Raw genomic sequence first — 23,291 nt, 5'->3', positions numbered from 1 at the left:
CAAACATTCACATCAGCCTCTCTTGTGCATAACTACCGCACATAGTATAGACCTGCAGTCTTTTTATGCATGCTCTTGTGCACACATTCATGTAAACTGGCTGGGGCCCTCAGGGTTCATTTGTTTTTTAGTATCCATCAGCATGTGCGAATGTGTGCAAAGTTACCAATGAAAAAAATAAAGAGCATCACAGCAAGTACTGACCTGCATAATGCTGGCTGTTATGCCTGCATAAGGTTTTTTATTATCTCAGGTTTTCTAACTGAATTCTCTGCAAGTTATTGTCTAAATACAGATCATTAATTCATCAGACAGATTGTTTTAGGCTACGTAGATGCTAAGACTATATACATCTACTATTGTAAGAAAGACCAGTTACTGTCAGCATGCAGTAAACACAGGTATACTGTACATGAATGTCACTTGACTGAAAGGTAAAAAGAAAATAGTGATGCTTTCTGTCAAATACAGTGGCAGTTATCAAGCTGTCTTTACACAACGGCTGGCCTCAGGGAAAGCAGGTGTGTGCATGCATAAATTGTGTAGCGGATGTTCCACTTTACACAAATTTCCTTTCGGCTTAGACACTGGCCTCCGCTAGTTTGCAAAGTACCAATAGTGTTGACAGATTTCCTTCTGCAATTATTCTGTAAATGTTAAATGTCACACTTTTTACTCCACTCTCTCTTCTTAGACCATTAGTTCTATATTCTAATTGTAAAAGTATGAGGACTTAAACAATCTAAAACCTCAAAGGGTTAAAGATTTTGGTTTCCCGCTGACCACTATGTCATTTAGTTTGTAAGAAATTACACGATGTATGTCATTAAAGAGTTTCAACTAGAATTAATTTTTTCAAGCTGTGTCCATGAGCAGAAAAAACCTGAACTGGCAAGCAAACTTTTACAAGTAGAGTGTCGACTGTCTCCAAGACAGCCTGGCAAAATTCAAACAGAGCATCAGAATGAGGAAGAAAGTTGATATAAGTGACTCTGAATGTGGCAGATAGACTGATCTGTATCGATCTACTGGGCTTTCCCTGCACAACCATCTCTAGGGTTTACAGACAATGCTCTAATAAAGAAAATAGCAAAAATGCTTTGTTGATGCCAGAGGCCAAAGAATAATGGGCAGACATGCAGTGTGCTCATAGGAAGGCAACAGTGACTCAAATAACCACTCGTTACAGCCAAAGATATGTAGAACGGCATCTCTCAGCGCGCAACATGTTGAACCTTAAAGCAGATGCGCCACAGTAACAGAAGAGTGCAGTCGGCTTCACTCATGTGAACTAATTTTGGACTTGTTACCTGGTCTGATGAGTCTTGATTTCTGCTGCAACTTTTATATTTAAATAGTATGAAAGCATGAATCCATCCTGTCTTGTACCAACAATCCAGGCTAGTGGGGGCTGAATGTGTGGGGGGTAGTTTCCTGGCATATTTTGGGCCCCTTAGTGCCAACTAAGCATTGTTTAAATGCCACAGCCTACTTGAGTATTATTGCTATCCCTTTATGACAAACGTGTAACTGTCTTCTGATAACCTGCTAGCAAAGTGTAGCTAATAAAATGGTCAGTCAGTGTATATAATCATAGTATATGAGCAGAAGTTGTTGTTTCAATTAATGGCAATTTGCTCATTCACTAATATTGCCACTATTGCCTACATGTTTTCATAGTAGTCTGTTAGACAGTTACTGCATTGCCTTGCTTGTTTTGGGCTGGATGGCAATGTGCATCAAGGTCTGTCAAAATAATATAATCCCCTGCTAATAGATTATTTACACATATTATTATGTGTGGTAATAACATTAAATAAGTATTAAGTTATCTTCAGTACTGGCATGTCATACCCCTAAACCCTTTCTGATGATGAACTTTAAACAACATCACATCATACTCTGAAGTCTTCATAGTTAACTCGCAAAACCTGCAGAATAATTGGCAAGTACAGCCTCTAAAATAAGTGTAGCAGCAGAGTAAAGCTGTACCCTGGAGCAACACTTTTTAATCCTTATGCATTTGCTGGAGTTTATTGTTCAGCCGATACACCTCTGGAATAAACCATAAACAAAACACGTTTCTGTGTCTGCTGCAACCTGAAAGCCATTTTATCCATCGACGTATTCACTTTAAGGCAAACAGAACTTCATCAAGAGATTCTTGCATGAATAAGATCAAGGCAGACATCAGCACAGAAGTTCAGCTGCACTAAGCCTTGAGAAACAGATACACGAGCAGCTCAGATAGGGAGATACAGCCTCCTTCACATCTCTCAGTGTGTATGATTAAGGGCCAGTGCATGAGAGCTCTCAAATTGTAACAACCTCCTAATACGTGACCAAATTTGGAGAGAAAAAGATGCAACCCCTCTCTTTTTGGCTCTCATTTGAACCGAATAACAAAAATTCTTGTGACATTGGCATTCATTAGTCTTGAATGGTTTTTACACAGAACATCAGAACAGAATTCAAATAGCCATTTATGAGCCTGTAACACAGCAGTGTGTGCAAATTTTATCCCACAGTGTAAAATATACTCCAGAATACTGAAGTTAGATACAGCACATTCAAAGAAAATGACACGATTCGCAGATTCTTCCACTTCTTTCTTTTCCCTACCCGACTCTGCCTTTCCCAGCAGAGAGAATTATTTCAGTGAAAGAAGAGCATGTGCCACGGGGTAGAGGAGCTGATCCTGAAATAATTTGTTTCTTTAAATAACTGCGGGAGTAGATGCCCTGAGCTAAATATATATTTACATAAACAGATAGTTTCATCTAACATGGCATAATAAAACCATGTGATATTAATTTCAGGTACGGTGAAGTATATGGGACCTTCCTTATCTATGGGTTTTTTTGGGTTGTTTTTTTTAGTATTTAGCAGATCAGGTAACCATGTGAAATGGGAATTTTGCTAACATGCCCATCACATAGCAGAAACCATCACCACATAAAGAAGGAAACTAACTCTCTGGTTGCAAGGGGCAGAACATCTCGTTTCTGTGTGAAAATGTATTTTCTCATGGTGCTCATTCTAAGCAGGCCTTGCCATGCTGAATCATAAATGTGCATTACAGCTGGGATCCCTAACAGGGTGAAAAGTCATTAACTTGAGGGGATTAGAAATTCCGTCATTTGTTCGTCACGCCGATAGGTCAGCGGATTAATCATTTGCACATCCTTTAAACTCTGTGCATAAATGCTGTGCATAAATACTGTGCAAGCAAAGACCTGGAACAAATGTCTAAAGCAAACTCCAGGTGCACAAAATAACAGCTCAGTTTGACAAGACTTGGACCAGAATGACGACAGAGACAAATCAATACCTCTTTGAATCCATCTTAATTCAAAAGGACTAGGAAAGGTTTTCAAATGTAGTTTGGAAGTATAGTTCAGGATTGCAGGATTCTAGTGGATTGCTGCCTCTCTCTAAAACTATACTATAATAACCAGTCATTTGTGATGCCAAACCTAATGTTTACAGTAGTCTGTCTGCTTTTAAGGCCAGGTTGCTGCTGTGCTGGCAAACCAGGAAAACAGGGAGGACGGACTGCTAACTGACATGTTACAAACACTCACTCACACACAAACAACGTGTGGTTCTCTGGCAAGAATGATGCAGTGGATGACAAACATTAAGTGCTACCTTGTATTCACTGTCCACACACAGCAGGACAGACCAACACAGGCACACAGCTAAAATTATCAGTTGGTCTGATCTGAGCCAAGCTGTGCAGGAATGTGTCACAGGAACCGCCTGTATCAACATATTAACACACCGCTCACGCTCGTGCACGCAAGTATGCATGAACACACGCAAGTGTGCAGGTGTGCAAAGCTTCAGCTGCACATCACAACTGTGGAAGGGTATCATTTAAAAACAAATAAATAAAATGACAGATTTTTCCCATACACAGATACTAATAGAGTTTAGATGATCTTTCAAATCAGCTGCCTTCCTAACTGCACTTAGCGCATGAAGAAAGCATTATATAAAATATTTTATTTACAGATGTTTGATCAAAGCTGATTAGAAGTGCTTTTACAATTTTAATTTGATCCCAGAAGAGCATTCAGACTCTAAGAGCTACAAAATACCATCATTAATCCACAGTAAATTCTCCTATTTGCCCTGTGTATCTTTAAAAACATTGTTTTTGTGTCAGGCTACGGCCTGCAATATGCTACAACATTAAACCTGCTGATCCTAGCAAGTGCACACTATTTTACAACCACAGAGACACCCCAGTCTTAATTCTTTAATTTCTAGCAGTGGTAAATTGTGATATACAGAAATCAAAATAATTTTTGTGGTTTTTATTTTTCATACTTATTACAACATGTAGCACAGATCACATCTTCCACAGGCCTGCTTGGTATGCAGCCATTTCAGTAACTATCTGGGATCTGTTCTAGGATTACTCTCATGACAGTAATTATATCAGTTTGACATAAGCGACCCATTTATTCTCCAGTTGTATATACAGTATATTCACCGGACACCCTTACCTCTACCATAGAGCAGGAAATGTCTGTGTATATAGCGACAGATTTTTTTTACCCTCTCTGGACATTCAGATCACAGTATATAAGATATATGAACTGAAGCATCTCTGTGCAACTATGCGTAACAGAAGAGTGCCAAACGGAAGCTTTGTTTGCTGTTGTTACATGAAATGTTCTTACAGTAAGGACTTTACTATTGCTGAGCCCCCCCGCAGGGACCTGGCTAAATATATCCAGTGACATGACTACGTCTCTCAGCTCCGTCACTAAGCTTTCACTACATGACTCTCTACTTACAAATAAATACAGCTTAATGTGGAAAACCTCAGTTATTTATCACACAGATAAATACTGTGCATATGTAAGCATACACATACAGATTTATTTTGCAAACAAACAAGGGGCAAGAATCCACAAAGGAAGACTTCACTGCGGCAAATCCAACTGTGCCTGGTAAATCTATTATCAGAATCAGCATTATTGTCCAAGTATGTGTACAAATACAAAGAACTGGGTTCTGTTCTCAATATAAACAGAATAGCCCAGAAGAAATGGACACTACAGACATTATCAACATAAAACAATGTGTATCAATGAATCAATGGCCAATAATCTTTGACTTTACTGATGTATTTTTTTGCTCCAAAGGCACAGATAAAAACCAAATTCAAATAAAAACTAAATAGCAAATTTACAAAACATAAAGATCATGTATGCCGTTGCATCTCTCAGATGAACTATAATAAAAGACACACTCTTCTTCAGACTTCACAAAGTTAAAACTTAAGTTTGAGCTGCACTCGTGTGTTTGCGTGCCATAAGTATGTTCATCACGACGACCTGATCCCCTCACCGAGGGGTTCATATCAAAAGAGCAAACAATATTTGACAGTGCAGAGTGGGTTCAACAGGCACCACAATCATCATAACACTGCTCAGGTCTGCAAGGGAGACAAAGAATTAAAAAAAAGCAAGGATGATCATCTTCACAAATCATGCTCAGCTGTTACTTTTGTGATATATGATGTAATTAATATATTTCTCTCATGCTGTTAGTGAATACTTAACTGTGCATGAAGGGAACAATTACAAATTTGAGCATAACAGCTTTCCAACACTGTGACAAACACCCTAACAAGTCAAATAGGAGTGTATAACAGCTACAGCACAAACAGAGCTGAAAATCCAGTAGTAACAGTATCCATTAATTGTGTTTTCATGGTGAAGTTTACATCTCGCCTGGCTCTCATCCTCCCATGCAGCTCCAGTGACATTCCTCCCGTGCCAGCTGGACATTCCAGTCTCCACTTCCCCCCACGATGACCAGAGGTTCTCTTTCAAACCTCACTCAGTATCTCTATGAGAGGCGCCTTCTGGCGTGACCAATCACGGAAGCTCCACTACCCCTACATCTGTCTAAGACAGCCCAATCACCTCAAAGTCACAGGTCCTCCAAAACCCTTTACCGGCAGCGCCTGGCCCCACAACACTCTCACTTTCTTCCCTGAGAAGATCACAAGAGCTCCTCAGCAGTCAAGAACCTGGATTATCCATTTATCTGTCCTACAGTTTGGTGTGTCAAGGTAGTCCCTGAACGTGGGTTTTTCCTGCTTTCAGGATTATGTTTTATAATGTTGTAATTATATTTTCATTACATAAATATATTTTTCTGGTAGTAGTTGTCACATTGATGCAGACTGATGCCTCATCAAGCTTATATGTCAAGTACAAGTGTGCTTGTGTTACTATTTGCTAGTTGTCAGAGCTAAGCATTAGTGGTTATGACTACCACTGAATCCTCTGAAGGAAACGCTGGCAAAGTTAGGGACACAGTCTGCTGTTGCTCAGTCATTTATGGGTTGACCATGTCGAGGAAAGACCTCCATCTCCTCTGCATCACACGTATGGGTGTCAAACAGGCACAACTGTCGCTGACAGAATTGCTGCAGAATGCAAGCCAAAATCCTGGAACACCATTTGCTAATGTTGGTGGCCTCAAAACCTGGTCCCAATTAATAATAATAATCCAGCTCAGCAGGCACTTGAGACCCTGGGGCGGAATTTTCCCCTCTTTTAACCAGCTCCTCGACTCTGAAGGGGAGTATGGAGAAGATAAGAATGACAATAACATGGAATTCATAGATGACAATGGATAAAGATGAGGAGGATGCTATTTGCACTCCTGATCAGGAGCAGCTCCATCAGCGGGGAAACTCAGGCCTCTTCATTTCCCCGTGAGGTTGACCTATACGAGATATACATATATAGGGGTGGCTGTAGCTCAGGTGGCAGAGCAGATCAGCCACTAACCAGAAGGTTTGCATGCCAAATATCCTTGGGCAAGATACTAACCCCATGTTGCTCTCCGATGCATTCATCGGAGTGTGAATGTGTATGAATGTTAGATACTCAGCAGCACTTAAACTTAGAAGAAGTGCCTGTGTGAATGGGTGTGATTGGGTGAATGAATTAGTTGTATAAAGCGCTTTGAGTGCTCAGACAGAGTAGAAAAGCGCTATATAAGAACCAATCCATTTACCATAACCATTTTACAAGAATGTAAATCCTGGGATTTACTCATAATGTTGGAGCCACTCTCAGAACTACCTTTGGACTACATTGACTTAAAGGCACTTCCACTCAAAAATGTCATATTGCTTCCTTTTGCAACGGCAAAAACAATCAGTGATACGATTGATCTAGCCATAGTTCCTGTCTGCAGTTTTGCCTCCAACTTCATCGTCATCTCTAAGGTGATCCAATCTACTTATCTACCTACACTGGAGCTACTGGCTATTTGCCTACTGCCATTTTCCGACGGCAGCCACGGGCAAGTTCACTTTGTCCTGTACACAAAAACCAGGAGAACATTTGGTTACCAGAGTAACCTGGTTCTCTGAAAACCAAGCAAGTATCTCACCAAACTACCCTACTTGCACATGGAAGAAATACATGAAGAATGCCTGATACTTGGCCAGAGGGCATTATGAAAGGGATCAGGGGACCTGTGTCCTGGAAGTGATTGGTTATATTGGTGTCCACAAGGCACTTCCTATATTGAGATCTTTCAGATAATCAGGGTTACTCTGGTAACCAAACGTTCTCCTGGATCACTGTTTCAAGAGTGCTTCAAGTCTCAAGGCTCAAGAGAGCTCTGTTAACCCTTTAAAGCCGGTCGAGCAGGCATGCTCCGTTTTGCGTAACTATTTTTAAATCCCGGTAACACTGCAACCACGTAAGCTAGCGCAATAATTTTTTTTGCATATGAAACCGGAGGAGTTGTACTTAAATCTTATGCCATCAGCTTGTCCTAAGTCACAGTTTCCTTCCACATATAGCTTTGCAAAAATTGCATAAAAAGCACTTGCAGCAACAAAAACATAATATTCCAGAAACACGCTTTGCCGATCAGATCAGCTGTTTGTAACACTTCCTTCGTCCATCAGCGCGAACTATAGCATGTCCGCCATGACCTGCCCGAAACGTCATTTGCGGAAATGTAGTTTTTTACCATCAGGGCCTTATGAGTCTATACTGGAGTTTTTAAAAGTTATGTTTGACTTTATGACTTTCTGTGTCGTTTCTGGGATGCTTAGGACTCATATTGCACTGCTGGAAATAGTTTAATTTGATGCATATGCTGTTATTTTGCAAATTTGCAGATTTATTTTCGTTTTTCCTGCAGTATATAAAAATTGGTGTATTTCAAAAATAAAACTATGAAGACACTTAAAATAAATTTCCTGTCGTGGGAAACTATTTTGTGCAACTTTTTTGTATTTACAGTATTGAGGGATAAGCCTTTTAAATTTCTCTAACTAGAAATATATGTTAAAAAACCAAAAACGATTTGCAATTTTTTTGTAGTTTATTGCACCTTTTTGCAATTTATGTAATTACTATGCACTTAATGCATACATATTATTAAAATTTGGGCTGTAATGGTTGTATTGATGTATATCAACTTGAAATGCTCCCAAAAATGGCTCCACAGCATGTAAAAATATAATATAAGCTCTGGCAGACTTGGTTCTATGGTAGGTCTTAAAGGGTTAAAGCCATCTACTAATTCCCTCATATGCATGAAAACAAAGTGAGGTTGCGCTAGGAAGGATTTATATTGAGATCAAAGTGTAATACTGGTGACAGCTGAAGTGTAAACCTCCTGCGTTACATTTCACTTCTAGTTAAGATATTTCAGAAACAGAGAAATCAATCTTGCCCCAAGTTTAATGCCACAGCATTATTACCACACAGACAGCTTGGAAAGATATATTTTTCTTTCTAATAGGCTGTAGAAGGATGTCACCTAACATTTGTGGTGAGAGATATTTTATCTTATAAATTGTGGAGAATAAACATTACAAATTGGTGTAAGCTGAAAACAGGTTGTGTTTTCATACTTTAGGCAAACCATTTTTATATATAAAAAGCTTTTAACAGCATGTTGCTACAAGCCGCAAATTACATTTTTGAGTGTCTCAGAGTCTGCAATCATGTCAAATTATGGACACAGTAACCTATTCACCACAGATAACTACATATCATCTCGCCACTCATCTATAATCACAGTCAAGTCACTCTCATAGAAGGTGTCTTGCATACACAACCAAAATATGGTTATTCAGGTTCAGGCAAAAGCCAATCACAGGCCAGCAAATGGCCTGCACCATTATTCTGCATACAGACAACATAGGGTGTGTGCATCCTCGAGTGGGAGGTAGGGGAAATAAGGGAGAGTGATGGAGTGGAGAGGGAGACATGAGAGGAGGAGAGGTATGCACCCTCCGCAAAGGGGAGAAAGGAAACTGTGTAGGTGGAGCAAATATGTGCTGGCATATCGGCGGGATGGCGTTGAAGATAAGATGGGATGTCAGAGGGGAAAATTTTTACTTACAGCAGATTCCTGACAGATGAAAGAGAGGCGGGAGGAAGTTTCAGCGCGCTCTCCTCCGGAGGGAGCGATATCCGTCCACAAAACCTGACATTGTCAAAGCAAAAAGCACCTCACACACAGAGACTAGTAAGACAGACAGAAGCAGGGTGTGTGTGCGTGTGGGATCTGGCTTTAACACATGTATGTTTGTGCTAACAGGAGGGAGAGATAGAAGCTGAGAGAGCGCGAGAGAAAGAGAGAGAGCCAAGAGATACAGAGATATTGTACAAGCTGACTGGCTGGTGTGAAAATGGGAGGGGGCCAGATTGTCCAATAGTGTAACAGATGAGCAGAGTGAAGAGGAGATGGCAACAAAGACAGATTTTTTTCCCCTCCATTTCCTGCTCTCGGTGTCCCTTAACTCTTCTGCCTCTCTTTTTGATTGCGCGTGTAAGGATAATGAGAAATATCCAACAAGCCAAACTGTGAGACAGTCACTCATTGACATGAGGAGAGGCTCTCTTTCTGCATAGAGATGTGGAAGATGAGATGGGAGGACCAAAAATCGCCTGAACCCTGTTGGAAACTCTAATTTAATTGGACATCAATTTAAAACAGTGATGAAATGAATTATTAAATGCCATATAAAAGAGAATCAGAGGAAGGTGGGAGGTAGGACATCGTCTTTGTGAGTTATTTAAGAATCTAGAGAAACATAGTGGTTATGATGGGAAGTACCGTAAAGAATTTTGACAGGCAAACTGCTGCAGGTTTCTTGTATGATCTCTATATGTATGGACAGAGCAGGCACCGTTTGCCTCAAAAGTGTGAGTGGAGTGCCTGTGTGCATGCGCCTGGGGGTTGGGACCGAGCTGTCTTTCCATGATTTTTGCTGCAGGAACACTATGTTGCCATGGAGACTGCATCCAGAGCAGCAGAACACGCAGATGGCTGCTCCCTCGCTTTCTCAAACCGTCCAGTTAGCTTCTCATCCCTGACATGAAATTCACAAAAGCTGCACCTTCTGAAATTAAAAGAAAAACCTCCAGGTATGGTTGAATAACTGAAGAATTACTATTTTTGCCAATTTGCATATAACGCATTCAAAGTGTAAATCACTGGTATGGTTTGTTGACGTTCATAATCAAGAACTAAAACAAGATCTTATAGTAAATATAGTGAAAAAGAGTTCATGTTTCACCACCACTCACCTGTGGCAGCAAACCCAAATTCAGACCAGAATGCAGGGCTGAACAAAAAGGTGAGCTTTATTTTAAAGCGGATGATAACGTCCATAAAAGGCAACTAAAGGGTAAATAATCCAGAGGCACTGAATTAATTTTCACACACACAGACACACACTGAGGGGTAATCAGGGGGATGAGGCACAGGTGAAACTAATTAAGATAAATCCACAGGGGCAGTAAAAGGAAATGCAAAGCACTGGTGGCAAATGACTACCAAACTAAAACAGGATTTGAGGAATGATAACAGGTAAGGCAGTGAAAAAAAGCACACTATATATGTATTTTAAGGAGATTTTAAAAAGTGTAAGCTTCTGTGAATTAAAAATAAAAAGGTCTGTTTATAAATGCGTGCACATATGTAATTGATCTGTGATTACCGAAACACATCTGGTTTTTAAACTATTGATTATTTCTCCTTTCTTTAAAAGCAGCTCCTATAACAGCACTTAAGTCCCCAACAAATTTTTCTAAGGAGACAGTAAAGTATATTGTATCCTATCTCATGTCTCCAGGTTTGTTCCAAAGAACTGAACCACAATTAACTGAAAGCACCTTCAGCACACCTAGAGCTAACACTGGAAACAGTTAAAAGCCAGATGACAGAAGAGTGAGCACGTCAGAAATCTACTGTGAGGCCAACCAGGGGCAGATCTAGAGGAATTTTTTAGGGTGACACAAGGGTGGCATGGAAATCAGATGGGATGGCAAAATCAAAGCCATTTTGTCACACATATGCAGGCATTACATTCTGTAATATGTACTACACATGGTTAAAATACATCAACTGCAGCAGGTATACACATGTTTCATATAATCATAGTCTGTAACTTTCTTATGGGCTTTAACCCAAATTACTAAACATTTCAGTTACATAAAAAAATGTGACCTTGTTGAAATCTGAATTGCCCACGGTATTAATTCAAAATGTGCTCTTGCACAGTTATTGGTCTCAGTTGTAGCTATGCTCTTATTCCTAATCCCAGCTTATTTTGATTCATATGCAAAACTACTGTGGCACTAGGGGTGGCACATACCACCCCATGCCACCACAGTATCTGCCCCTGAGGCAAACCATTTGGGGCTTTATTAACTAACAAAAAGGAAAGGGAATTCTACACTGTACTGGGAGCCAATGAAGTTCTTTCAGTACTATTTTTTTTAGTAGTGTTTTTTTTTCTTCTTTTTTTTGCCTCACAGCAACAAGAGGAATTATGACATGTGGCATAAGTCTTTATGTGTTGTCCAAACACAAAACAAATACACATCAACAGGCATGCCTAGGGTCCCTTTTTATGTGGGGCAACACAACATTTTTATTCCTTGTCCCCCTAAACTACATCTTGAGCCAATGTCCTGCATTTTGACTGGTTGGCTCTGAAGAACATACACTTTTCTGAAGTCTGACAATTACCCAGAGTATATTAAGGGATGGCCTTTTATTATAGCCAGAAGAACTACTTATAAGGGAAAGTTACAAGTCACCAAAAAGTCACAACCTTTCCAGATTTTGTTAATATGATGAAACCACATAGAAAATGAAACTATTATATTGTTATTTGGCTTTTTTGATAGTTATTTTTCAGTTTTGCACACAGGGAAAATATGATGTGAAGTCAATCAGTATGTGTGTGCCATAACAACAGCTAAAACTGTTGGTTATGGCTCAAAAAAGGCATACCACTTTATGGATACTCTAAAGTGAAGCCTAAAAGACAATCTAGGTCAATCTAGGCATGCATATCTTTATATTAAGCGAGAATTTCTGTGCAAAACTAACTATGTGGTGGATACTTTAATAGACATGCAAAACATGTCCTCTCTGTCAATAGTGCTGCTTCTAAAATGAAATCAAAAATGACTGAAAGTAAATTTGCCTTTGAAGTTGCAATAAAAAATAAATTACCAGAGAAGATATTAATATTAATTGCATGCTCCAACACTGACATTTACCCAGATAATCAATGAGCCCTGCACTGCTGGAGCTCCCTGATGCTAACACCCATCTCACCAGCGAACAGCCTAATGCGAGTAACCACTTTCAGCCCTGTGCAGGATTATTTATATGTGACTAATGGATATCACTGCTTTAGGTTACAGTGATGACAACAAATGATGTATCAGAACATATAGTGACAAAAAATATAGTGATGATAAAAATAAAAACAAAATGTGGTCAAAGGGGAAAACACACACATACACAAAATAAGTTGTTATATGAATTGTATGTACTTACCCGTCCATTTTGTAATGTACAATCCGGCTGCTAATAAATGACAGCAGGTAAGTGTTCAAAATGATTTTTCCACCTGGATAGAGAATAGCCGGGATTAGCAACAAACGCGCATAACTCAAAGCACACAAACCAAGCACCTTCGACATTACGTTTGAGCGATTCATTTACACCCACTCCTTTAGATTTTGTAGAGTTCAACAACACAATATGTCACGTGCACTTCACCATAGATTGCATTACTTTTGTCAAAAGCATGAATTTTAAAACTTTGATTTTGTGGATTCCTCTGTGGCTTGGCACCCTATGATTAACCTCGGATAAATTGCGCCATCTACTGAAAGATTTGGACCCTGCAACGCGTTCATATTTAATATGGATGTCGATGAATTGTTTTATATGGTGGACGTACATGCTGTGCAAAACAAAAAAACCCAAAAAACCCCAAAAGACCATAAACCGACAAAGTATCTTACATGAGATCTCAAATTTTGGTAAAATCAGAACAGCTATGGTGTAAATACTTTTGGTTTTTAAAGTATTTACAAAGTGAAACACATGCGATAATTTTGGTATGTGAGAAGCACGTTGAAACTTTCAATAAATAAACGATTTCTTTGTGATCAATGAGATAAACGTTCGGCACGGATAGACAGGGAAATAAAATGCGCAGACGTAACCGTCGACACACAGCCACATGAGCACTGGTGTCTGGCTGGCCATCGCAGAGACCTCGTGGCGCAACGGTAGCGCGTCTGACTCCAGATCAGAAGGTTGCGTGTTCAAATCACGTCGGGGTCATATCTATTTCTTCTTTCACACGCTTGCAATTTGCCTTAAATTTGCCAATTATAGCGGAACAACAATACAACCAAGGTGTCTTAACGCTGAACGTGTTAACTGCTTTAAGAATGCGTTTACGTTGACCGTCTACCGACAATATCTTCACGCAAGTCCAGTTAATTTTATTAATCTGAGTTTTAAAAAGTCTGAATGAACCATCATAACCTGTCAGACTAACTTCACATCAGTTTAGCACCGCATTAAAATGTACACGTATGTGGTGATAGCCACGGAGGCTGAGGAATGGTCTTCAACCAGAAACACAGTCCTGTTTCCCCGTGGTTAGACACGAGAGCCGAAAAGCTTAACCATTCCTTTCCCCCTGTAAAGCAGAGGTGCCTCACAGAGGATCCCTGACTTGAAGTCGCATTAAAGGTTAAAGTCTAATGTGCTGTTCTGGAAACACGCTTGAGTTTATCACGAGTGGATTCTTCGTGGTTTTCCTGTCCAACCTCAAATCTAAATGGAGCACTTTGCAAACAGTCTAACTCTTGTATCTATTACTACACTAGACAAACAATTTTCAGCAGAATAAATTAAAACAACACCTGTCTACAGACTAAAATCACTTTCCTATTATGTTGTAATGCATTCTATTAATATGTTTAGTGTTTATCTACCTTTTTGGTCCAAACTCCAGTCCCCACATTTAACAAAACAAACATCCAGGGCGGTCACCTTATTTGCTGGAAGTCCTTGTGTTCCTTGGTTGTATACATTCCCTTTTAGTTTTCTGTGTTATGAAGACAATGACTCCCTCTCTCCTCTCAAATGTTCCTCTCGGCTTAAATGCTTCATCACAAAACAAGTTGAAAGTCTCCCTCCCTCTCTCACTTCTCAGTCCAAGTTTCCCCCTCCCCACCTCCTTTCTCATCTTTCACTGGGACACACTAAACTCCGAACACTTCATTAGCATGGCCCTAGTGAGAGTGCAGCTTGGCTAAGACAGCAGGTCACCTCTTGTCCTAGGGAGTTGACTCACATGAGACAGACTCACTGTGCTCAACAGTCTATCACAATGGTCCGATTGTACACTGGAGCTCTAGTTTTACATCAGACAGGCCAGTTGCTGCTTATGTACCGCTCCTTTAATTTCATCTCCACTTAATGGAAGCCTATGCTCTGAAAGTAAGCACCTCTGACAAAAAGAGCTTTTTACATGCTTATAGCCACGAGTTTGGCAGACCAAGTAGTCCAAATCTTTCCAGAACTCCCTATTCACTCTACTCTTTAATTTGAAATGCCAGGCAACTGCAAATGTCCACACGGAGCACTTGCTGGTGGGAGGGATGGATGTGGGAGGCCAAAGAACAGTCAGAAAGGAGCTTGTATGAAGCAGTTTGTTCCAGGATGCATTATTATACTGTGAGCTCAAAATGGCTGTAAACAAACCCTGTAACCCAAGCAACAGCACTGAATGCCTCTTTATCCAAAATCTTATCTACTGCTGAGCAGAGACACCAGGACAGCATGAGGAGATCAACAGCAATGTGTCCTCAGCAAAGGCTCATTTTAGTTACTACAGTCAGGAGCCCCATCAAAGTGGGGGCAGTAGGGACCCCGGGCCCCCAGGCAAGACAGTCCTATGCTTTTAATATGATAATAAGGTTGCAGAAAAGCTGCTTCATCTCAGGGCCAACGTAGAGACGGGCAACAGTTCACACTTTTACATGATCGAATACTCATGTCTTTTCTAAAGAAGTTGGCTTTTAAGTTGAGATTCAGTCTCCCAGAATGGAGTTAAGCTGCTTCTGCTCAGCTCTGCTGAGAATCATTAAAGTGATGATTGGGAGTCAAACAAAGAATTAAAACAATCATGGATTTCAAAATCCGTACCAATTTTCAATAATATAAACTTTACTATGAAATTATCTGAGCATACAACTCTTTACTTTCTCCTTTTGCCAAATTTTCCCAAGTAACCTAATTTGAAAATGAAACAATAAAACCGGAAATTCTGTTTGTGGTGTGCAACCCCAATATTTTTAGTGGCCCCAAAATGGCCTACCCTATGAAACAGTTCTGGAGGAGCCACGGACTACTGTGTGAGCTAAAAGCATAATTGATATACCTCAAATCCAAGGCATACTCATTAAGTAAAAAGGACTAAAGAAATAATAGATGAGGTCAAAGGCTAACTGGAAACTGAGCAGGTATCACCAAGATGAAGTTACCCTCAGTCAGACATCCAAGAAAGTCACAACAATAGTATATGAGACAACAATTTAATTTCAACAGTTATTTACCATTTGTGACTACAGCCAATATTACAGATAAAAATTTAAAAGGTAGATTGTCAGCCTTTATTTCATACAAAAAAGACAAAAATGTGAGGAACCTGTTGCGATTTTTGAATGTGGTTACTCTCAAAAATCAAAACCTTCAGTTCAAAGCAAGTCCATGTTTGCCTTGTTTCCACTGAAGGGTAAAACCATAACATAAAAAAAAAGACAGTTTTTAACAAAAAAGGCAAAGCTTGGTTTCCATCTCCAAAAAAATTCTTATATTAAGTACTTGAGCCTTTGAAATTTTGCTCTTCCAAATCACCGGGTTTGCTTCTGCCTCCAATACGCCTGAAGAAGGATATAAATCCAGAGGTGCTCACCTGCCCTTCTGCATTATTCCCAGCCTTACTAATTCCAGTTTCCTCTTTTGCTACACTTTCCGTCCTTGAGCCAGAGGAGAATGACCTGTGAGATGCGTGTTTCTGCAGCAGGTCTCCCAGTCGGAAGCCAGATGGAGGGGACTGCACAGCTTCATCAACAGAATGAGACCTGTAGGTGGTACCCTGCGACAAACCTCTCCGATTGGGGCATTCAGGAAGAAAACCAGAACCCCTAGATGGAGATGTCTCACTGACAGATTTGGGTGCATCATTGCCCTCATTGCTCTTCCACACACCATCATCAAGGTTGTCGCCACCATATGTGGATGACAGCCTGCGTTGGTGGGCTGGTCTGTTTCTCTGGGGGCTGGTTTTCTGAGTGCAAGTAAAAGGGCTCAGGATAGTCCATGGGGAGCTCACATCCCCATTGCTGGCAAAGAAGTAGTCTCTGGTCCTAGGTCGAGGTGTTTTTGGAGTAGCAAGTGTGTCTTGCTCTCTCTGCAAATGACAAGGAGTACCTGAACCTCTCTCACAGTTGAGGCTTTTTGTGGTTTTTTGGTAGCAAAGCACATTCAGAGAGATCTTTTCCATCTTCTCGGCTTCTTTGTTTTCCAGTTTTGTCATGTCTTTATTCTCTTTTTGTGCTTGGAATGGTTTCTTATGACTCTCTTGGTTAGAACGGGGACTTTGCTCAGATGTTTCTACCGATGAATCAGTCCGGGAAGAGCACTCCGAGGGTGACCCTTCGATTGGGGGCAGGGCATTCTTTCTGCATCTGGCCAAGCCTTCTGGGACTGTAGACAGAAAGTTGTGCAGGGCCGACTCCAGGCTTGACGACTCACCGTTGGGTCCTGATGCTGTGGATCGGCGTTTGGGTGCTATACGCATGCTCTCCTTCCGCTTGTGCCGCCGCTCTGCTTCCTCTCGCTCTCGGTTTTCCTAAAGCAGTGAAGAGAGGGTATATTTAGGAAGATACAACTCAGCAGCTTAATGCAAAGAGTGCAAGAGCACAATTTTGCATGTCAAGGCAATTCAAAGTTCTCAACATTAAACCCTCAGGTTTAAAATTTGAGAATTACAATACACCTTTAAAATCAAAGTTTTATATATTGCCCTGATGAATCTTCATTGGTTAATATTTTATTGCACAAAATTACATTCTTACCTGCACAGCTGTGTCAAACCTCTTGCAAAATGAGTGAAAAATAGAGCAGCACTCCTCTAATTTAAAGGTAGATGGGTCTTCACAGAAATATTCAGCAACAGCATTGCTCACAGATTTTAACTCCTGGAGAGAGGACTCCACTTCTGCAAGCTTGGCCTCAGCCCTCTGAGAAGTTATTCAGAGATTTTATACATTACAAAATAGTCAATCTTAAATTGAGCCATTTAAAAAAAGTCAAATAAGAAGAGAATTTTTTACAATTAAAAACGTCTCCATTTGTTGTACGAGGCCAGGATGTCTGCTGCTGTACAATTTCACTTCTTTGATCTTCTTGACTTCCCTCTCAAAATCTGAGATGACCTCCTCTTTACAAATCCTTTGGTAGCATTTGCACATTTGTGGGAAAAAAAGTGACATCGTCAGTGCAGAACTATTCACCGATTTTCTATAAACAAATGATGTGACAGCAATTAAACTGACAATGAAATGACATGATATGAAGTGATAACCACCTTGATGCCATCCCAATATGTTCAAGCTGGTTGGGAAAGGTCAGTAACTCAGAATCAATGTATTCTGCTTGCTGTGGGTGAGAGATAAGGAGTAAGAAAAAAAAAATAATGCTGCAGGATAAATTTGTTAAATAAAAGTTTAGATCTGAGGATGACAGAACATCAGTCAACTGGGCTGACTAGTGAGAGTTAAAGGCTTTTTAGATAAGCAAAAGATCTTCCCAAAATTCATTCATTGTGATTTAATCAAAATGTGAATCCCTCCATTTCAAGGATCCTCCTCACCTTGGCAACGTAGTGCATGAGGTTCATGCCTGGCTTGTTGGCCTTTGTGTCTGCCAGCTTAAGCAGAGAGGTCATCCTAAAGCCAATAACATTGGAATTGTGACCACCCTAAATAATAAATGAACAATAAGTAAAATAGCTATGAAGACCTGGGGAAAATAAATAAATATATATAGCTTAAATGTGTAACAGTGTAGAAAAATACCAACAGCGTTCATGTAGTTCCCGGCTTTTAATACCAGCCGAATGACCGAGTGGAGGTCATCACAGTCCAACAGTTCTGAGAAAATAATGCGGAAGAAAACTTCATTTAACCATCAAAATAGACAGGTCGTGTAATTCTAGTAGAACTTGATATGTCAGCTCAATGGATGTGTGTAAAGTATTACCATTAGCTGCTTTGAACATGACGCCAACTGAGTTCTTCACCTCCTCCATTAGAGGAAAAAATTCCTCCCTTAGCACCATCATTTTTAACCGTTCCTCATAGCTAAAGGCAAGAAACAAATAACTGCATTAGCTGTTGTCATTGTGTTTTTCTAAACCCATTGTTGAGTGTGGAGAAACATTTTAAAGTGAACACTTCAAAATTAGACCTATGGAAAATTGGCAGAATTATAAAACGACATCATACAAAAGACAAACAATACGGTTTATGTTTAAACTGTCAGCACGACTATGAATCAAAGAGCTGGTATGTGGCAAATTGTTAAATATTTCAAACAAAGCTTATCTGAGATCTCAAGCAACATTTATTTAATATGCATTCAAATATTTCACAAATGTGTGAGTTACACCACCCCAAAAAGGACAAAAATAAATAAATACTGAAAACCCTGCTTTAGAAAACTCCATACGCACCATGGTACTTTGACCAGCTGGACCATAAACTGGTCAGCCTCAGCCAAAACAGAAAGGTTTCCACTGAACGACATCAGCAGTTTGACCTGTGCATTGACACGAGTGTCAGTAAACAAGGACAATATTCATGCCAGTTGGAGAGATTACAAGACAAAATTATTTGGAATGGCCAAATAAAATGCATCTGATAATGAACATACATATACACTGTCACAAAATTATATTTTAATAAATTAACTGTCTCAAAGAAAAACATATTTCAGAAGACTACTCAGTCTGGCAGTGCTTATGTAAAAATACTTTAAATAATCATTAAGTTAATATTATGCACAGGTGACCAAAGCTAAAAAAAAAAAACAAAAACAAAAGAGGGAAGCAATGGTGGGAGCTGCTGTTACCTCACTTTCCTCTGGCAGCAGCTTACAAAGCTCTTTCAACTTCCCATTTCCAAACCGGAGCCAGTTCCCTTGATAAATGTCCTGCACAATTTCTGTCACAGGCCTGTGGAGGGAGACAAAAAGACAGCAGTCACAAGAAGATTATCTAACTCAGTTCTCGCCATATCAGCGTGACCGATTAAATACAGTACTGTAGAGTTATCGCAGTTTTCCATTTTCCATGCTGCCACTAGTTTACATTTATCTCAAGACAACGTGAAAGCCACAAAGACTCGCTTCCCTCAGTTATCCACACTGCTGGTGAGAAGTTTCTTCTACAGTAGCACTGGTTGTAAACCCTTCAAGTGTAACCAAGAGACACAGTTAGGCCCATAAATATTTGGACATTGACAGCTTTTCAGCTTTAGCCTCGTCGCTTCGCTAAGGTTTTAAAAACTAAAACTGAAAAAATAAACAAATAAATAAACAAACAACAATGTAGTTCAAATATAAAGACCAAGGTTTTGGGGGGACAAGACTGGATGTCTGACACTGAGAATCATCTGCTTTTGAAAGTCTGCATTGTAATACCTGTAACTAATTTTCCTAAATCTTGGTGAATAAAAAACTAACAGTGAAACTAACAAAAGCTAAACATTTTTAAACCATAGAAAAACTTAACCAAACCCCCCAGTGTGGAAACCAACTGAAACTAAAACCCAATGAGAAGGAAGAAGAAAAAAATACATAATAATAAATAAAGCACTAAGGATGTGAGCAAAGTACACACTTTTAGCTTAAATTCAAGAGTTTGACAAAGATAATGCATTCATGTTTGATGGCGAGGAGCACCAATGTTAACCATTTTGGATGATTCACTTCCATCCATACAAACATTTTTATGCACAATTTAGGAGTAAAAATAAAAATTGTTCAAATACTTCAGGTCCTAACAGTAGATCATAACTGATAGAAATACTAAAACTGTGAATTCAGGAAGTTTTGTAGTCAAAAAGTTGTATGTGACAAATTTCTGATTTTACAGCAAGCTTAATAGTATACGTGCAATAGCAGTAAATGACAACATACAAATAGCTTTATGAAGTCACTACCAGGCAAAAGCAGAAACCCTTTTAATTTGACTGAGATGGTAACGCTGACGACATTACAGCTTTTAGCTGCCGACAGACATTGAGCGGTAATTTGTTATTCAAAGTGAGAGCCAATTGAACTTTGGACTGAAGGTGACAACCATCTTGATATGAAGCAAACCGACACCAACTGCTAGCCAGCGTGATAATTTCGGAAACAAAGGTACATGTGCAAAAACAAAAAGGCGACTCATCACTGCTCAGAGGGCCCCAAAAATCAGCTGTCACACAATGACACAGCTCACCCAGCAACACAGAACAGAAACTTAATGAGTTGTTAAAGAGGAACTGTGTGAAGGCGAGTACGATGATAATCCCTCATAGCAAACACATCGAGCATGTTCCCTCATCTCTGTTGAGCCTCACTTACTTTGCAGTATGCTTCCCTCTAATTTAGATATTAAAGTGTGTCATAAAAGTTTTTAAAAAGGCATTGCCCTTACTGTTAGTGCTAACACCTTTCATTGAAGGTTAAAATTTTATTTCCATTTATTTACATATGGTTAACTAAGATAAAGAGCCTGTCAGCTGGAAGATGATTAGCATAGCGGAAGTGACTCATGCGTCAAGATCCGAATTTCTGACTGTGTTTGATGTTAAAAGCACTGCCCCGACCAGCGCTTCCTGTAGTTACTCAATTTAAAAGACAATTTAGTTCTTGTTGTGTTATTGTCTTCAAATGGTGCACTGCAGTGCTCTTTCACTGCCATTTTAATCATGTTCTTTTACTTTTAAGCAGTTCTTTTCATCACTGGTATCATGCGTCGCTACACTTCAGCAGCATCATTACCTCTTAAAATGCCTCAGGAAGATTCCGATATTCATACTTCTTTTGGAGTCGAGAATTGTGACCTAAAGACAACAACGTCACACACAAATGTAAAAACAAAATACGTATTTAGATAAGAGGAAAAGTGGATAATCTATACTACAAGGCAAAATAGTTTTGGAGGAAGCTGAAATGCTTTCAGAACAGTTTCACTTCTGCCCTCAGGACTTGATTAGCGTGGAACTTTTCTAAAATTACTTCCCATGTCTGTTAATCACTTCCCTTGCTTGTTCCTTCTGTGTTTTGTGGCCATAATAATTTAGAGCATCTGCATCAGGTACAATGAACCCTTTACCTGAGGCTCCTGTGGAAGGTGATCTGTGCCATCACATTTCTTCAGGTTTGTTGAAGTGCACAGTGAGGCCCGTTTGTCTACGTGACTGAACAATTCCTCCATGCTCCGAATATCAAGCACCAGGTCCCTCTGGGGCCGACTAGATGTCCACACATTCAGTTTGCCCAGGACACGCTGGCTGGGAATAGTATCCCAGTTCAGCTTTTTCATGGAACGTCTCTGAATGTTGCGAGACCCGAAAGAAGAGGAATGGACAGGTGGGGGAGGTGGCGGAGGGGGTGGTGGTGGGGGAGGCGGAGGGGGTACTGGAGATACAGTTGTGACATGCATGGCAGGAGGCTCAGAAGGCGTTGACAGAGGAAGAGAAGACGAGTCTGGAGGTGAACAGTTGGGAAGAGAAGCCGATTTAAAAATCAGCACTCCCTCCATCTGTCTCTAATCCAGAGATGATGGAAGTGTCAGCAGACAACTCAGACCTGATGGAAAATATAATTCCATATATGAGAGAGAGGGTCAATTGGTGATTCAGCAAAATATCAAAGACATTCTGTCCAATAAACCTTTGCTTCATGTATAAAATATTGTCCTTAATTATCAAACTAACTCACTAACACGCAACACAAAATATCAGTGGGCAAAAGCGGACTATTTCTCATTTAAAAGAAAGAAAGAAAGCGGAAGATGTAACAGCGCTAACGGCAATTAACTATAACGCTTACCTGGTAGCGGCAAAAGGCCATTCAGCCGTCGAATATAAAAGTTGTCACAAGCGAAAAGCCACTGACAATTTCCAGAGTCGCACTTGGCAACTAAGCGACTAAAAGTAAGCTGCAAACAGTGTAAAAATTGCCAACAGCTTGCCGTTAACACATCATACTAAGTCTTAGTCACAAAAGGCAGCTTGATGAAAGAGAGAGGCACTGTAACGGAACTCTACATTATGTGAAAAAGAAATCATTAATTTAACTCACCTTTTGCTTTTAAAACGCCGCTGTTAAACAAATCCTCTGACGTGATCCTGCCGCGTGCTCGGACATACTCAGCAGCGTGTATCACGAACAGCTGTCCCAGGTGCAGGTGTCTCCACCAATTAAAATTCAACTCATTTTCCCCCCACAGTAGGGAACGCCCTTCTGTGGAGAGGCAAGAGAAGATGGGTAGCCTAATTGCTTCAAACGCCAAGAAGAACTGTATTAAAACAGGTTAAGTGCATTTATTAAACATGTTTTTTTCATTAGGCATTACGTAGGTGGTCAGGAGAAAACAGCTGCTTTTTAATGCTTTTACAAACCAGCCAATGTTAGATAACCAAATCACCACCATCAAAGCTAATTCAAAAAATACATTAATGATGTTGAATTCAATGAAAGTCGCAGTTAACTTATTTATGGACGTACATGTTTACAAAAATGCTCTTTAACTGTATCATAGCCATCCCTTTCATTTTTACTCACCGTGATTTTTTTTTTTTTTTTGGATTTTTTTTAAATACTCTGTTTTATAA

General features: G+C 39.8%; 2 protein-coding genes and 1 non-coding gene across 6 annotated transcripts in view; 1 reads left to right on the top strand and 2 right to left on the bottom strand.

The window, feature by feature from the left end:
• The window catches only part of trim3b (tripartite motif containing 3b), a 31,415-nt gene extending 16,936 nt beyond the window's left edge, over positions 1–14,479 (bottom strand). The window contains exons 1-2 of one of the 3 annotated variants that reach the window (XM_087847328.1): positions 14,328–14,479; positions 12,868–12,940 (exon numbers count right to left, since the gene is read on the bottom strand). The gene's annotated coding sequence lies outside the window, so the exon portion shown is untranslated. Of the gene's footprint in view, positions 1–9,408; positions 9,624–12,867; positions 12,941–14,327 lie in introns of those variants that run through there. The other 2 variants (XM_087847330.1, XM_087847329.1) reach the window with 2 other exon arrangements.
• Positions 13,594–13,665, top strand: trnaw-cca (transfer RNA tryptophan (anticodon CCA)). The gene has a single exon. It is a non-coding gene; the product is annotated as a tRNA-Trp (tRNA).
• A 1,521-nt stretch (positions 14,480–16,000) lies between the features above and the next one.
• On the bottom strand, positions 16,001–22,216 carry fhdc3 (FH2 domain containing 3). 2 transcript variants are annotated; one of them, XM_087846840.1, is made up of 11 exons: positions 21,788–22,216; positions 21,454–21,515; positions 19,534–19,636; positions 19,136–19,221; positions 18,664–18,764; positions 18,484–18,554; positions 18,275–18,382; positions 17,990–18,060; positions 17,736–17,853; positions 17,478–17,642; positions 16,001–17,251 (listed from the first exon to the last, which is right to left on the bottom strand). In XM_087846840.1, the coding sequence occupies exons 1-11, from the start codon at positions 22,214–22,216 to the stop codon at positions 16,214–16,216; spliced, it is 2,352 nt and encodes a 783-aa protein (XP_087702966.1). In that variant the 3' UTR covers positions 16,001–16,213. The 2 variants fall into 2 exon arrangements, with proteins under 2 accessions (XP_087702966.1, XP_087702967.1); XM_087846841.1 differs by having other exon boundaries at positions 18,487–18,554.
• Positions 22,217–23,291: the final 1,075 nt, after the last annotated feature.

The sequence above is a fragment of the Neolamprologus brichardi genome, chromosome 10, assembly GCF_056152115.1.
Source record: "Neolamprologus brichardi isolate AB-2024 chromosome 10, ASM5615211v1, whole genome shotgun sequence".
Lineage (NCBI taxonomy): Eukaryota > Metazoa > Chordata > Actinopteri > Cichliformes > Cichlidae > Neolamprologus > Neolamprologus brichardi.
The sequence above is the reverse complement of the archived record's forward strand: the minus strand, read 5'-3'. Positions and strand labels throughout refer to the sequence as shown.

Excerpts from the sequence above, each read along its gene's own strand:
- fhdc3 (XM_087846840.1), bottom strand. The coding sequence starts at position 22,216 with ATGGAGGGAGTGCTGATTTTTAAATCGGCTTCTCTTCCCAACTGTTCA. Across the intron at positions 21,516-21,787 it reads ACCTTCCACAGGAGCCTCAG|GTCACAATTCTCGACTCCAA; the intron begins GTAAAGGGTTCA and ends TGTTGTCTTTAG. Across the intron at positions 18,383-18,483 it reads CCGGGAACTACATGAACGCT|GGTGGTCACAATTCCAATGT; the intron begins GTTGGTATTTTT and ends TTTATTATTTAG.